Genomic DNA, 18227 nt, shown 5'->3' with positions numbered 1-18227 from the left:
TCTTTCATCTTTTTTCTGTCGGTGAGTAAGAAGTCAGCAGAATCGAGGTTTTGGTTTTACATTTTTCCAGACAGCTGCCTCAAATCCACCCCGAAATAGCTGTTGTTTACAAATGCACAGATAGACCGACTTTCTTTGAGTCGGGAACATTTCAACAAAACAAAAAACAATGCCAGAGAAATATTTGTGTACACGTGTTTATCATACTCCTAAACCAAATCAAGAAATAACCGAAGACTTTTCTAAAAAGTTCAAAATTCTTTTATCATCTATATAGGAAGAGCACGTAAACGCCTTCAATGGAGACATCGCAATTTTTTATGAGGCAATTCTTATAAGCAATGGTTACAGTGATACTAATACAAGAATAGTAACCATATGTGATGGGTCATCTGCCTCTTCAATTATAAATCAAATTCAAGATGGCTACCTCCATAGATTCCCCATGTCATCATTAATTACCACAGCTCTGAATTGGCTTTTGTTTCTCGGAGTTAACTGGCTGTTAGTAACTTGATGATGTCATAGGTCGATTTATGCAGGCGACTATCTTCTCCGGAAGCGTTAAGACGCATGTTGTTCCGGCTTCCGACGTAGCAAATATCGAGAAGTTGGATAAAAAACAGAATTTCTCAGCAAAAACTTTCTCAATTCTAACGAATCTGAGAAATCTGAAGGTGAAAATCGGTTTTCTTTTGAATGCGCAAAGAAGCTTTAGATCATTTGTATTCGTTAGCACACATTTATAACAGCGAATTTTAGTGTAATAAATATACAGTTAGGGGGCCATTCATTTATTAAGCAAATATGATGGGAGGATGGAGATGTCTGCAGCCAATAACTCCAATAACTGAATCTGAAACTCTGTCACCGCCATCCACGGAGCAAGTATTTCCAGAAATATTCCATTATTCTCAAATCCGGATCGATTTGAAAACTTAGCTGAGGTAAACGGGGGACGTTAATGAATGCTTAATAAATGGACGACCCTTAAAGTCATCGACATAATGGGAATATTTTTGAAGCTAAGAAAACGTGTAAAGGATCGTGTTAACTTACGTATGGCATGGCATTTGGTATCATGGGCATCATCCCGTATGCCTGCGCGACTTGCATTTGTAAATTTTTTAATATCAAATTATTTTTTCCATTCTGTAATAACTGTTCTCTTAAGTGTTGTGGAGGATGTAGGTATTTACACGGCGGTTCCTTGCGTTGACATTTTCCCTGCAAAGATAAAAACGGAAGAGAATTTTAACGAAATCTTTCCAGCAGACACAAACAGTCATCAACATGAAACACGTTCCCAGTTATGGGGTTTATTCGGCTCTGGATCCAGTTTCACATTAGCAGGTTTGAGTTTGCTAGTAATAAAAACCCGAGAGCTCTCACAGGCTCACACAGGCTCACACAGGCTCACACAGGCTCACACAGGCTCTCACAGGCTCACACAGGCTCACACAGGCTCTCACAGGCTCTCACAGGCTCACACAGGCTCTCACAGGCTCACACAGGCTCACACAGGCTCACACAGGCTCTCACAGGCTCACACAGGCTCTCATAGGCTCACACAGGCTATCACAGGCTCACACAGGCTCACACAGGCTCACACAGGCTCTCAGCGCCGATGAAACATGGCCAGAAATAGCTGAGGTAAAGTGTATTCCAGGAAAAACATGAAGAATCACACAAAAAACTACAGTGAAGACGTAAACATTGTCTGTCTACCTTTCAAACACTCAAGGCCATCTTCTACAGATCAAAGTATTCCCATAGACCAGAACAGTCTAAACCATTTCAAATGTTCATTTTCATAGATAACAAACTGACTATCTGTACATTGAAATATCGAAAGAAACTTTTAGAATTATCTTGATATTTTGGCTCAAATTCTATGAGCTTTTTCCGAAATAAAACATTCTTTGAGCCTTTTTGAAATAAATCAGTTTCAAAAATAGCTGAAAGTATTCGGGTTGAAACGTCGAGATAGCGCTTATGATTTCATTCAATTTTGGGTTTTATTCAATGAATTGAAAATGTACTAAATAATATATCGTCTTTTGGCATAAGCTTAAAATACTGAAAGTATCAGTGAGGATGCACCAGGTTTGACAGTAGTTTTCTACGCACAACAATCTCATCAAAATTTCCATCATAATCAGGACAAATTTTCTCTGAATGAAATCAAACCTCAATTAAAACTCTAACGACAATAACCACCACCACAGTCGAGGTGAAATCAATCATACGCTTTTAGTAATATAGATCCAACGTGGGGCGCCTTGTGGGGCACAAAATCCGCGTTCGAAAGTGAATTTTTCGACGCTGATCCGATGAAATTAAGAGTTTAGAAGTTTATTTATTTGATCGGTGAATTTGATTGGAGCCAATCGTGCGATAATAGGAGAGTTTCGAATGAATTCATGCAGCCGATAATCAATCAATCAACGTGCACCAGTCAACAATCGGCTTTACCAATATCATCAATCACCTGAACGCACCAGACAGCAATGAGAAGCCACTGAGAGAAGAGGAGGGGAGAGAAGAGAGAAGAGGTATAACTAATGAGGGAGGGGAATTAGAGAGAGAAGGGAGGGGAAGGTGAGAATTGGAATAAATAGGAGAGTGCAAGAGGGAAAGAAAGAGACCCAACACAATGAGCGAGAGGGGGAGAAGATTGAGGGAGGGGGGGTTATGAGTGAAAGACAGGAAGAGAGTGAGAGGGGCCCGGAGTTGAGGGGAGGGTGTGAGTGAAAGACAGTTTAGCAACGCTATTTTTCTGCCTACGAGTCGTTTCGGGAACTAACTCGATATAGATGACGAAGACTATGACATTTCAGTTGAAGACGACTTAATTCTGCTCAATGTGTCTGAATTTCACGCAGACTCCAAGCCTGACTTTGCGAGAATGCCCGTATCTAACGATTCTTCTGAATCTTATAAGTTATACGTAATATTGGTTACAAACAGAACAAACAGAGAGACATGTGACAGACTGGCAGGTGACAAGTGCCAAACTAGTCCGGTCCATCGCTTTTTCCGCCATCTCCGAGTTTTTTATTATTTGCCGTATCTCGTTTTGATATCACAATTTCAGTCGTATTTCGTTATTTCTGAAGATTAATCATAGGATATAACGGAAATCTTCTCGATAATATCGACCTACCTGACGGCACCCGACCTCATTGTTTCATACATTAGTGGGAAATCGGTCTGAACACGGATTAATGAATTACTAAACAAACAAATTAGCAGATACTAATAGTTAAGATGAAATAATAATACTTAAGATACAATAACATCAAAGTAGAAATGGCTTTGTTATATACTCCCTTACTACATTTGGAAAGTTTTCGTCCTCGAAAATAAAAGAAATATAATAAGTAGAATATGGAGACTCCTTGCTAAATATATGAAAGAGACTAGATATGACATTTAATTCATAAGCAAATAATTGTAATAGGAAGAGGGAGAGGAGTGAGATAGAGATTGAGAAAGTAGGCGAGACAGGGAAGATGTTTTGAAAAGGGAGGGATAAAAAAAGAGACGTAAAATATCTCAGGTGAAAATGAAAGCGAGTAGAAGAGGAAACATTGCTAGCAGATGAGAGGTGAAGAGAATACTGACACACAGATGGCCAGACTGACGGAACAGAAGCAGCGAGGGCGAGATGAAAGACACGACCGACTGATGAGACTCTACAAACACACTCTCTTCTAGTCTCCTCAAAATTATTATCAACCATCAAAGCCGGTAAATCTGTTTCCATGGTAACCAGACATTACAGGTTGTCGCTGGGGTGTCTCGGCATATTTTTTTTATAATATCCAATGACGGTGCGCGTACACGCAGCAGCAGCAGCGGGGACACGCAGCATCGGTTCAACCACAAAATATGACCAGCTCAGGGCTCGATCTAGACCGTATTTGCTGTATCCAAAAACTGGCTTTCACGAATAGGTTTAAAAACTCGAATGATGCGCAAGGAAAGTAGAAAGATTGAAAATCCTAGATGATTTTACAATGCATGTTCAAGAATTCTGGCAAATGGCGTTACACAAACCCACCTGTGAAACTGGGTCCTGCCGCCTACGCTAAAAAAACTTTTTTCAGTGTATGTTCTCAATCGTGGAGGTGAAAAAATAAACCGGGGTAATATTTATGAGTTGAACGTGGAACTGAATCCGCGCGGTGTTCATTATGCACGCACCGAGGATCCGGAAAAAAACAGACACAGAAATCTTAAAACCTTTACATAGAAATATACCGTTTGATTACAGTTCACTCCATAGAAAACAATCACTTTTACGATTATTAGTTTATCATGAAAATTCTTGCAAATCAGCAGTTGTTGTTGGGCTCATATTAACCCTTTCAGTGCTGACTAATCAATACCCTAAAGTGCTGGAGATAATTTGAAAATTTTGAAAAATTCCACCCTAGTGTGTTGAAAAATGGGAATACCAACATAGTGCGTCTACACCGCGGTGCAGTATATCGTTAGTTACTAATATTTCACTATGTTTGACAGGTGCTGCCATCATTCAATAGAGATAAAAACTAATTACTAATCACATCAATACACTGCAGTGCGGTGTACTAGCAAAATCCATCACCGATTCATACACTGCACTGCGGTGTAGATGCACTGAAAGGGTTAATATGTGCTGCGTAATAAAAGGAGATTTTCCTCAAAATAATTATTCGCGTAACAAATATCGATCCTCATAGAGGGCAGTACTGTCTGGAGATGATTTCGACAATTCAATTCAATTGATATTGTTTTTGTTTGGAATTTACGCCCATGTTCGGCGTAGTTTTTATCGCAATCATTGTGTAACATTATCGGGATAACAATATACACGAAACACACAAAGAATCTTCATTTCAGCAGCGTCAGCCGCGAGCACGTGCGTGTTCCGTATACCGCATGAACGCGCCAGACACCTGCACGCAAATATAACGTATTAGATAATCAAAATCAATCAAACTACCCGACGCCGCGTGTTGGCGCATTGGCGCGTACCCGATGAATCTATTCGGCGCCATGGGTGGTCTGAACAACGCGCCAACATCCATCTAATTAACGATTATTAACTCGGTATTAAACGCTTCCCGTATCTCTGGAAAAAAACACCAGATTGCGTCACCCGGTCTGTCGCCCGGTCCGTGCCCGGTCTGTCGCCCGTGCGACGACAATCGGCAATTTCAACAGCTACCGAATAATTGATTGTGTAATGTTTTTATACAAAGCTTTGTCATCGTAATTTTCAAGCAGAACTCGACAAATAGAACTCTGATAATTGATAACGTGAAATCTTTGTTTCGGTCACGAATTTCATACATTCGTTCGACTAATCTACGAGCAATTATCTAACTCGTAATAATCGCTCGTAGGACTAATCGACTGTCACCTAACCCTGACCCTAAACTCCTGTCTATCGACTGTCACCTGCTAAACTCCTGGGGCCGGTTGCATAGTCATGGCTTAAACTTAAGACCAGTCTAAGACCAACTTAGTTCTATAACCAATCTAACAACTTAAGACCAGTCTTAAAATCTAAGACCATTTTTTGACTTAAGTCTCAACTGAGGAACCGGCCCCTGTCTATTAACTCTAATCCTAAACTCTTATTGTATCGCTAGTTTTTGTTTTTTCGGTCTTTATCACGTTCAGGAAAACGCACGGCAAAAATAGGACTTTCAAAACTTAATCAATGAATTTCAGTCAAGCTCCGTCCGTAATTCTAATAACAAATCATAATTCTATTAAATATGTATGTCATCGAGAATGAGATTTGACTAAGTGATTTTCAGCGTTCTATTTATCCCTGTCTCTTCAAAGCAGCGGGAGCATTGTAGAATAAAAAGATCCAAGACAAAAATGAAGAGCGTAGTCTTCATAATAACTCCATTAAAACTAGTGAACCCCGCCCAACTTGTTATCCTGATTGTTAAACAAGAGCAGCAATTATCAACGCCATAAGCCGCAGTCCACGAAATGCATTTTACGCAGACGGACCCATTGTATATTGTCTGGCAGTGGATTAGAACACAGACACACAAAAAAATCGCAGTTATTGTAAGCATTGGACTTGCTACGTTGAGACTTCTTTTGTTAGATCGCGCTGCCGGAGGTTTCCGATATATTGCGTAATGCGATGGATCAGCGGATGTTGGGTATTGATTTCTATGAGGAAAGCCATGTCTATCGTCGCTGCTGCGTCGAAAACAGCCAACAGCGGAAAAACCGACCAAGTGATTTTCTTTGTTGTCAAATTGATGAAAAATTGACGAATAGTAAAGGTTAAAACCAATAAAGTATTTTCACTAAAATAAGTCCATAAGATTTCTGTATGACATCACTGGTGATACCACTTTGACATCACAAAAATACGAGAAAAATATTAGAATCAGCAAATTGATGGCAATTGTAAATCGATCTTATAAATTATGAATTTGATCACGATCAGGAGTGAATTAAAGGCATTTCTACCGCAGCCTCGAGCGAGAAATCTGGAGAATCCCGATTCATTTGTTCATAGTCTGTCCGTTTTTAGACTGATACCAGTACGGGAGATTGCTTAACAAACAACACAATCATTTTTCATTGCATGCGAGTTAATCGGTGTTTATCGGTGGCCATTTGATATCGGGGAGTCCGGCGCGGTTCACATATCCGTTTTGGCGTTGCAGCCACGGCGGCGGCGTTTAAACACAAGTATGATTGATGGTGGTAGGCCATACCACCCGAGAGACCGATAGACGCAGCGAGCCAGACGCAGGTAAGCAGACTCCACCCAGCGCTTATATTACGTGCCGGCTAAGATGGATAGCTTATAGAGAACTGGTCTATTAATCAATTGAAAAAATACCGACTAAGCGAACACTTCCCAAATGAAACGTATACGACCGACTGACAATCGGGTACCGGCGTACCAGTTATCCCGTCAGATGGCGCCACTAACATATCACGCAAACTCGATCAAAATCAGTCTATTCTCAAAAACTTTGATCTCAATTTTGCAAAAGTTGAGAGTGGCATGATTTTCATACATCATGCATAGAATTTGAGAAATTATTGTTAGATTTTGATCGAGTTTGAGAAATCCAGCGATGATGTTGTACAGCAAACTGGCGCCACACCTAATGATGGAATTTCACTTGACACAGTAGCATTGCCAGTACCACATTCACTGGAGACAGTTAAAGTGTTTATGTTAGCACACATTCAATAGTGTGGAGCGTTCCTGACATTCTGAAACTGTTTTCACGATTAACCATTTTTGAGACGTTCTCAGACACTCAAGAAAGTTCAGAAATTTGTCTAAAGGTTTTCAAATGAAAGTAACCCTCGAGTTATTCATCGTGAATGACGAATATCTTTCACACCATAAAACAATTCGATCAGTACGTTAATGTTCAAACTGATCGGTGTAAAACTCGCGCCGATGAGACAATTTTTCCGGTGCTAAGTCGCTATCGTCGCTGCGAATAGACGACGGTCACCGCGGAAATGTCGACACAATGATCCGCTTAACTCGATGACAATGCTGGCGGATTATTTATTCGCGTCGTCTCGTGTCGTCTCTAGCGATACCCGATATCCAGGTCTTACCCGTGTCGCCGACGAGGGACATTTATTACAGGTACGAACTCGTAAAACAGACATCACGAGACGCATAATCACCAGGTAAATAGACTAATTAGCCGTCGTCGAGTGCTCCCAGCTCTACCATCAACCGGATAACGCTAACAGTCTACGTGATGTCCATAGTCAAATGTCTGTGCCCCGATTTTCCGCGCTAGAATTGAGGAAAGTCTCTTCCCTACCATCAATCACGCGATCGTTACCCTAAACTTTGCGTGGACAGATTACCTGGACCGGCACTAATGCAGCAAATTTGTTTTTCGATGCAGATACGAATGTTTGTAGCTTATCTACCGAGGAAATACTACTAATTAATAACATGAATATGGCTCTGCATCAGTTACACTAATATAGTTCTGTATGGGTAAGTTGCAATAAAAGGAACATGGCTCTGTACGGGTAAGTTGCATCAATATGACTATGGCTATGCATTGGTAAGTTGCAGTAATGCTACGATTTCATCTAGTCAGACTAGATGACATGGTGAGGATAAATGCAGTTGGTGGCCAAAAATTCAGGGGGTGTTTGGGCGCACGACAGGGATTCAGGTGTAGTTTTGGCGCGTGACAGGGATTCAGGGGGTGTTTGGACATACGACTGGGGTTCAGGGGGTGTTTTGGCGCATGACAGGTATTCAGGGGGTGTTTGGACGTACAAATGGGATTCAGGGGGTGTTTTGGCGCATGGCAGGGATTCAGGGGTGTTTGGACGTACAACTGGGATTCAGGGTGTTTGGACGTACGATGGGATTCATGGGGTGTTTTGGCGCGTGACAGGGATTCAGCTGGTGTTTGGACGTACAACTGGGATTCAGGGGGTTTGGATGTACGATGGGATTCATGGGGTGTTTTGGCGCGTGACAGGGATTCAGGTGTTTGGACATGTGACAGGGATTCAGGAGGTGTTTGGGCGCAGTATAGGGATACAGGGGGTGTATAGGGGGTGCGTGGCAGGGATTCAGGGGGTGTTTGGCAATAGGTGAAATATCAGTGATTGTTATTTACACAAGTTTTGTATTCACCGTCAATTAATGACTGTTGATAATGACGGCTATCAACATGAATTACAGAATAACCCTCTCCACAATACGTTACGTGACTATCGGGTATTGTTCTAATAGCGCTGAAATCACCAAATCACCAAATACGCATTTATTTACTTTTTCCTCCTGTTTTTTATTTCACGAGGAGCACGCGTCTGCTAACCGTCGCGTCGTCTGGGTAGTTGATCAGTAATTATCTGTCGCGTAGCGATCGGCAACGACAACGGAATTAGTCGTCTAAGATCAATTACGTCAACGCGAGAATTAATGTCTGAATTACGCGCTTACCCTCGTCTCGTAAATCCTAATTTTCGTTTGTCAATTTTTCCTCTCCAGGCGGACAAAAAAAGCGTCAAATCATCGCGACAGGCGACCAATTCGTCGGTGATAAGCGTGACGAGATGTTTAGACTGGAAATGAACGTTTTCAGGTATCAGCGACGCCTGATTAGAAGCTTAATTCAGAGATCGTCAAGGTTGCAGCGTCGTGTGACTAAGAGTAACTTTTTCAGCGCATGAGAAAAGATACAAGATTTTCATCGACAATTGCAATTGATTTCCTTCATAAAATGTTGATTTCGATTTGAATGCACGAGAAATGAATGCTGACAAAAAGGGAATTGTTGAGTTCCACGTGGAATTCATGTCGTAACAATATCAATTTGTGCCGGGTGTTTTATTCATAGGACTGTTTTTTTTTCCACAATGAGTGCAGCTACAAGGTTGACGCTGCTTTCATGAGCCATTTTGAATCTATAGGCAATCATGACTCTAAGTAATACATTCACCTTTTACGATGACAAAAATTCATGGAATATTCTATGATCAAACTACAAACTGAAATATGGTGACTATAGGCGCATAGTTCTCTATATTACTGGGTCAGTGTTACTAGTCGCCATGGCAAATATTTATACGAGCTTAAATTACTGTTTACTAAATAATTTCCTGGTAATAGTGGTCAAATAGCACTTGTGTTATTTTCACCCATCGGGAGCCTCTATAGAGTGTGCCACTACAATGATTATGGCTAGACTAACTGATTTTCTTCTTGGTCAAATAGTCTGCTGAGTAGATGAATGAGGCCACATGAGAGGTCACCGGTTGGGTCACTGTCACAATAGGTTTAAATATCTAATCATAGAAATGTGTAGACTTAATAGGTCTATAGGCTACCTTTATATAGTAAAACATGTCCACCTTTTCTGTCAAAATTAAATTTTCCAACGTATTCATTTAAACGCTGAATAAATGAACACAATTTTCAATTGAAATCTACAGCATTTTGATGAAGAAATTAATGGAACCACAACATTTTGAATACAAATAATTGTGGGTTTTCAATGGACTCTTTAAATCTTCAAAATTTTTTTGGGAACCTCTCGATATCGAAATATGATGATTAGAATTTTTCAACCGTAATAACGATTAATTTATCAGTCAAGATTATTAGCTGTTAATCAATTGAACCAACACATGATGATTCCTGTTTCAATTGAGCTGACTATATAAGATTTCTGACACATTTCCATATATAGCAATAAGCGATACACATCACTTTATCTTTTCATCAACAACACGCAAAATATCACACAATTTTTCCCTCACACGCGTTCGACACAACTTCAAAAACATCAAAGGATCAATTCAACATCACAGACAGAAATGATAAACACAGAAATATAATGAAATGTATGAATTGTCAATCGCATATATATATTTTTTGCAGAAACAATGACGGTTAAAAAAACAACAGAAACTTCTTAAACGCACCAGACATGACATGACAAATGACATCTAATTTTTAAATTTCACACCCGACTTTGAAGATGAACTATAATGATAAAAGGGTAGATAATATAAAAAGACTCTATATAAAGCTTTCAATGAAATTTGAACTTCGCACGTTGAATAGCATTAAATTACGTTCGGATGTCTCATTTTTTTCAAATTGAAAATTATCCGACGTTTGAAGCTTTCATGAATCATTTTACCGTACAATGAAACTTGAAACCCTTTTTTACACGGGTTCATCCAAGGGTATAAGCCAATATATGCGCTTAAAATTCTTACACAATATTTCAATGTTGTCATATTCTAAGCAATTTTCCTGGTTTCATAGTAATTTCAAAAACTACTCACTAAAACTAACTCAGGTGGTTATAATTTGAACGTGTCTATAAAATCAGCTCCAGAATTTAGAAGTGGTTATTGAACCAGTCGTAGGATCATCAATCCAGGAATTGGGAATAGAGATTCTAAAAGCTGTTAATTCTTCATTTAGTTAAATATTCATTCTTTGAGTTTTATCGGTAAAGTGCTGTTGATTTGGAGCTGCTGATAATATTGTATTAATGCGTCACTACCGTGCGGAACCCTAGATCTGGTGCCACCCCTAGATCAGGAGCCACCCGCTTTGTGTCGATATAGCAGACTTATTCAACTCGTACAGAGTGTCATCATCAATTCGAATTACGCAGTGTCGGATTTATGCGGATTTTTAGCATGCTTCGCACCGATCTGAACTCGGGAGTACTTATTGAGAAGAAATTGCTAAACGGCCACACCCAGTTACACAGCCTCCAGCTATGCAGACAGACTCTATTTTTTTCTAATTCAACTGTCATGTAGTAGATACAACAGTGAATCGACAGAATCGGCAGAATCGGGCGTCTGATTCAAAATATCTGCATAATTGAAAATGTATTCAGCTATGAAGCATCTGTGTGAACATTTACGTTTGAATGCAGCCAGTTTTCTGACAAAAAAACTTGGAATAAATGTTCGTAATTTTTCTAATTTGGCTAAAATGTCCTGGGATTTTAAATTCTGTGAGCGATCAAGTGGTTTAAGATACGAGTGATGGCCTCTCATAAATCAGTTTGGATGCTGGTGGTATTCATGAGCCTATAGTATCTAGACGGAATTTATCAGCGATTGGAGCTGCAATAGCAATACTAGTTATCCCACCAGATGGCGTGACGAGCACTCAGTCATACATATTCCTGAACATCACATGAAGCAGCCATTTTCAATATCTTGGAGCCAAGATATTAACTATTAGTGATTTCACAGGTCAATTACGTTAAAAGTTACAATTAGCACTAGGGTCAGTGATGTGTAGCAGCTCCAGCTCTGTCCCGATTCTCAGTAATCCAGGGTTGATGCGTTTGAATCCTGATGGTAGCAGTCAGTCCTTTACATATACCAGTACCTGGATTATTTATTGGGTTCTACTGGAGAGAGCTTTGTTAAACAGAAATGCTATATCCCCACAAGACATCTGTTGTCGTATGAAATATTCAAACATCTGAATGTATGATGAACTCCTTCTGGGCAATATAAGATTTCACAATTCCTTAGACCCGCCCAGGAAATACTGATGCGGAATATCATAGGCCATCTATAAAATATCATACATGATATAACCTGCCTAAAATATGCTTTCTTTAAGAAGGTCACAAACATTAGAGAAATGTTGGCTACTAAAGTACCACTTTATCAGATTTCTTAAAAGTTAATTCTTGAACCTGGAGTGAATAACACTGGCTCTATTAAAACATTACATAATTTAGGGGAAAATTTCAAATCAAATATAAAAATATCATATTGCTTTTTAATTTGGGACAAGGTAGTTACATAAATTCTTGATCACAGGTGACACATCTCTAGGTAATTCCCCAGGGCAGCAAGTATTATAAATACAGACTATGAGCCAAATACGGAATTTATGAGGACAATAGCGAAAAGATGAGTAAATTCTAAACCCTCATACAACCTAGAAAAGCAACAGCTTTCAAAGAATCTTAATTAAATTTTCTCCAAATAGAAGAGAAACATTCGATTGAGCGATCAATAGGGGACAGTAAATAGCCATAAACAGTAGATTAACTTTTATAGAGCTGTTTCACCCATCAATCCAGTCGTAACAATATACATCATGGACGGTGAAATCCCAGGCAGAAAATTGTGTCTCTAACCGGTTGAAATAGCTTTCCTGCTACATTGAATATAGCTACAGGACCAGCTGAATATACCAGACAGAATTCAATCATCTTAGAGATCCTGGGGATTAAAAAGGGCACCTAATTTCACATGCACAGGGTGAAGCCATGTTTCTGAAAATGGGGCTGTTTGTGGTTGATGCAGCCCTAACATTTTCATAAAAGGAATTTTTAACGACACCAATATCCTAAACCATATTTCAAAATAGGGAAAATACTGATTATGTAGATCTGCAGCAGGAATGGTTTTAGGCATCCCCCAGAGAACTTTAACGAATCGTTGCAATCAGATTCCAGGCCTCCGCGAGATGATTTCTTGTTGGAAAATTTCGAAAAAATGTGTTTCTATTTATTGCATCGTGGCCTCAATCAAGTCTTGTGGTTTTCCTTTCTATTTGGGGCGTTGTTGAGTTCTACGGTTTCAAGGGCTTTGAAGACAAAATTCGATATATAAAATCTAGATCTGGGATATACATAAACCTATACAAATTAGCTAGCGTGTTGTGTCTGCTGAGATGACGACAGATGTCATTAAGTCGTTCTGACATAAACACCTTGCGTGTACGAATATTTTTACATAGATCTTTAAACGCAACGTCTTCTCCATATGGTACAAGAGCGTCTGCTCAATTTGCATATATCGACTAGCAAGAATTCAAGTCTTTTTCCATTATAATCTCGAAAAATATATAGTTTTTCTCCCTCATGGATTTTTAAGCCTTCGTATATAAATTATGTTAATTCTAGACGATGTTCTGAGGACCCTGCACCTCTAGGCATGTAAAATGTATGCGTACGCTGAAGGCAAGATTGGAACCGGTGCAGTACTGAATATATATACGTAATATCACTTTTTAGATAGAAAGTGTTTATTTTGGTTAATGAGGCATAGAAAATTGCCTCCTGGAACCCGTACTGATACCACAGGGTAGTTTGTTAGGTAAATAAGCCATAATGATAGATGAGAATATTGATCAGTTGTGTAGCTGTACGGAGAGGTCAGGAGGAGCATGCCTTGAAGAGGTCAGGTGCATGCCTCGGAGATATCAGGAGGATGCCTCTGAGAGGTCAGGAGGAGCATGGCTCGGAGATATCAGCAGCATGCCTCGGAGAGGTCATGAGGAGCATGCCTTGAAGTCCAAGAAGAAGACACTGAGCGAGAAAAGTGAACTGACACTGTCAATACGAGGTAGCAGCAAACACTGGATTGATTAATCCTTCATATATCATTATACCCTTGCAGCAGATAATGACCTTGACATTAAATGTGAGATCGTGTTTCAAAGGGAATTCCGTAAGGAAGAGCTGGAACTTCCTTCCTCGCGTAGCTGAGCAGTAGCAATACGAGATATTCTAACTTCGTCTCAGTTTCTTAGTCACGCAGGAAATCGAATTCCTGGTCTCTCCGAACGTGAAAAAAATCAAGAACCAGGGATCGTTCGTAACAATCTAGGGATCGTTTGTAACAACCCAGGGATCGTTTGTAACAATCCAGGGACCGTTTGTGACAACCAGGGATCGTTTGTGACAATCCAGAGACTGTTTGTGACAACAAGGGATCATTTGTGACAATCCAGGGATCGTTTGTGACAATCCAGGGATCGTTTGTGGCAACCAGGGACCATTTGTGACAATCCAGGGATCGTTTGTGACAATCCAGGGATCGTTTGTGACAATCCAGGGATCGTTTGTGGCAACCAGGGATCGTTTGTGACAACCAGGGACCATTTGTGACAATCCAGGGATCGTTTGTGACAACAAGGGACTGTTTTTGACAAACCAGGGACAGATTGGGCACATTGAACGTAGATTTTGCCCGCTCACAATGATTGAATTCACCAGTGAATTTATTAGCCGGAGCGTAGCGATCAAACTATCACATGATATAAACAATGCATTCTATTGGTTGATAAAAACCGGAAGACGCCTAATGCGGACAGACAAGCAATTTGTTGGCTATTCGATCGCCGGTGTAAATAATTGGCCTGAAAAACAAAATAGGTGAATACGGGCACTTTGCCGGGCGATTTAGTCAGCGTATGGTAGATTGTTTGGGCAATCAATGAATTCACCGCGATCAGTTGAAAAGATACACTCGCGCCCCCTACCTTTACTCCTATCTTTCAATCACTGCATTTGAGTCATCAAAATATTTTTAAACTCAAATTTCGCTTGATATAATGATTATGATAATTGATATTTGTTCATTTATAAAGATATAAAGAGTTAATGAATATTGACTTGTAACTAATGTCACTCTATTCGTACTATAGGCTCAGATATTAAATGTATTTTTGCCTACTTCATGTTTGAATTTGTTTGCCTTTATTGCCCCCGATTTCACAATTGACTCTATAGCGTCAGTTATCATGTGCGTGATATCTAAAGAGCAAACAGAATGTTCATTTTTCTGGCAAATATTGCCAGCAGTCGCAGTCACAATTAGCATATCATATTGACAAATCCACCTGGCTTAAAACAGCATATGAAAAAAGTATATTCATTCCAGTTTGGGGTAGACTTTGAAATCCTTTTAATCAGGGATTATGAAGTGTTTCTGTGAATCCATGCTACGAGCAATCGTGAGCCAATTTCTGAAGAACTGACAAAACTGACCCATTTACTATTTCCAGGGATTGTTCTTGACATTCAAGGACAGTAACACATTCCTGAGAATAAGGGATTTTAGAATAGTGAATATTCCTGGATGAAGCACTTCATTAAGGGGACAGTTAACCAATTACAAAGACAGGGACAGCAAACCATTTTGCAAAGCTGTGTCAGTAAAGAACCTTTCCTAATAATTAGAGACAGTTCAGGATCTGATGAAATTCTAAATGAATTTTACCGGTGCTGTGAACCCCTTATACAGAACTAACTATCTCTAAGCAGAAATACACTGTCCCAATTGGTCTGTATATAATGTGCATAAATGTGGCGAATTATTCTTTCCTTCCAGGAAGGAAAAATGTTCTATTATCAATCAGTCCATTTATACCAGCACGCAAGGGTTCACCTGAGGTCAAGGCCATTGTGTTATTCTATACTGAACAATAGTCATGTCTACATATCATACGAAATCAATGAAAAAAGGAAAAGACTCAAACAACGCTGGTTATGATATATTATTGACAGTTTCAGAAGTCTAGAGTATGATTTCGATCATTAGATCAAACAAGCATTTTTGGAGCCAATGAACTAATACAGACTAACTCCCCACTCACCCACACATGAAAATAGTCAATATTATCAGACTAGAAGCTCTTCCTTATGGTTCCATCAGAGGGAGTTATTTTCAACTACACTAGTAATACCAGTCAGCTGAAATATGAAGGCTCTACAAGTATGGCTGTAGCGATGACCCGCATCCTAGATGACCTACATAAGTCATAAAAAAGTCTACAGTACAAAAGATTAATATTGATACAAACCATTTTGTAACCAAAAATTAGTTAGTCATTTCTGGATATGTCTCCAGAACCATCATAAGACTGATGATAGTCAAACATGAATGAAACTGGGGTCCAGGGAAACCATGCCCTCTTGGTGAAGGTTTTGAAATGCTTTACAATGTCAAAATTTCAATATTCAATGCTTCTGGTGAACATATAGATACCAATAACCTTGACATTCACCACACCTCATCATGTCATGAGCTACTATTTTGCAATTAATTGCAGTTAGAAAATATGCAAAAAAGGTACCAATATGAATAGAATAATTCAATAATCAACTTCCCCTGGTGGTGAGACAATGGTCGTCGATCGCGACCGGACCAGTTTTTGGAGTGGAGATGTGTCTAGGGTAGATACATGTACAAACCAAATATCAACACGATCCATTGAAGCATCTTCAAAACTTCCCAAAATAACTGGATTCCATCTGCCGACTGACAAAAAGTGATCGCATTTAACCCGCTGCGTCTGAAGTAGCGAGTGGACTGAAAAAGATCAATGAAAAAAGGTTCCTCTTACCTTTATACTATCGAAGCAACAAGTAACGCGTCCGTTCTGCACCTCAACGTGGGCTGGCGGGTGAGCGAACTTACACTCAGTGTCCGGCCGCGTACATTTATTACGCTGATATTCGCGACATACCTCCAGCGTGAGCCAGCGAGAATCTTTTACGTTTGCCAAGTTCATCATCGTCGGACTGACCATGGCCATAGTTAGATATATATATATTTATATATATATTTATTAAGACGGATATATATATATATATTGATACTAATATATATATATATAGAGACACAAATATATCACAATTAACGATCGACACAAGATTATTCAAATATCAACGATGATAATACTATGATAGACGCCCACAGCCACGCGGATCGGAAAGCGTTAACACAATTTCGTCCTCGTATTCGTAGTCGCGCGACGACCACCGGCTCCCCCTGTAGGGCGAGAGAACAACAACGACCGCGCTTTCGCTCGCAGCGTTTGAGATCAGTCGATCGGCGAACAGCAGTTGTTATCGGTTACGACGTATTATCGACGGTTAAAGAAGCCATCGATTCGATACGACACCAGATTTTTGCTTGAAGTTTTTTTCAACAACTTTCCCCGGAGATCTGAAAAACAAAAACGAACGACGAAAATGTTAGCGTTAATTCAGTATAATTACTAGTGAGGTAGAAAAATACACAGCGTCTGCCTCTAAAACTGCTCGTCACAGACACAAATAATAATTATGTAATCGTAGTTTTTTTTAATCTCTTTCTAAGTACCGTTTTATGGTTATAGTCCAAGAGAAAGTCGATCATAACTGAGGCAAAAAAAAATGATACCTCGTTTCTCCCGATCGGCGTCCGGGAAACGAGCGTTTAAATGTGTAATCAGTTCGTTTCGATAACTACCTGGTCTATTACGGTTTATAGGGTAGATGAGACAGGCGGCCGGCCGGGTCAACTTTTAAGCTCGGCAGAAATTAGAAACAAGGTATCCGTTTTTTTTAGCCTAATATCCTTTTTTTTGTTCAGTCGAAAGGCGGCGTTCGACGAATCGAGAAATAATGAAATTCAGCGGAAAATAACCGCAACAATACGTCACAATCGAGGCGTCGATGACAAATTCACACTCGAGACTTTGTTCACGTAAATACATGAATGACCTAGTTCAATAACCGCAATAGGACGTGTAGAAATAGAAATTTTATTTTCGTAGGAATAAACGAAAATATGTTTTTTGTAGTTTCTATTTTTCTGATTTGTTTATGTCTGTTGTGGGTAACGGGAGGGGGTGCAGTGGGGGGGGGGGGGGTGTTTATGACTTGCTGGCAAATGACAAAGTTTTTTAGTGAGTTGCCACCAATATGTTTTACTCAAGTATTTCAACCTTTGAGCTACAAGAAAAGATAAGCCTGGTTTATTGAGGAAACAAGATAAAATTCCAACTACATTTTTTCATTTTCGATCTCCTGACTAAAGATTGTACAATCTGGGAAAACAATTTTCATAAGACTGTTTTTGCAGGAAAGTTCCTAGATAAAATTGAACATTTGAAAACCAGTATCAGATCATTTCTA

The 18227-nt window shown here is 39.6% G+C and overlaps 1 protein-coding gene across 5 annotated transcripts in view; it reads right to left on the bottom strand.

Annotated features, from left to right (window-relative positions):
- Positions 1 to 16902, bottom strand: part of LOC141910780 (uncharacterized) — a 58649-nt gene extending 41747 nt beyond the window's left edge. For all 5 annotated transcript variants that reach the window (XM_074801570.1, XM_074801571.1, XM_074801572.1 and 2 more), the window contains exons 1-2: positions 16670 to 16902; positions 1060 to 1227 (exon numbers count right to left, since the gene is read on the bottom strand). In XM_074801570.1, coding sequence (XP_074657671.1) covers positions 1060 to 1227; positions 16670 to 16861 — 360 coding nt within the window. In that variant the 5' untranslated portion in view covers positions 16862 to 16902. The remainder of the gene's footprint in view (positions 1 to 1059; positions 1228 to 16669) is intronic.
- Positions 16903 to 18227: the final 1325 nt, after the last annotated feature.

Source organism: Tubulanus polymorphus, chromosome 9, assembly GCF_964204645.1.
Source record: "Tubulanus polymorphus chromosome 9, tnTubPoly1.2, whole genome shotgun sequence".
Taxonomy (NCBI): domain Eukaryota; kingdom Metazoa; phylum Nemertea; class Palaeonemertea; order Tubulaniformes; family Tubulanidae; genus Tubulanus; species Tubulanus polymorphus.
The sequence above is the reverse complement of the archived record's forward strand: the minus strand, read 5'-3'. Positions and strand labels throughout refer to the sequence as shown.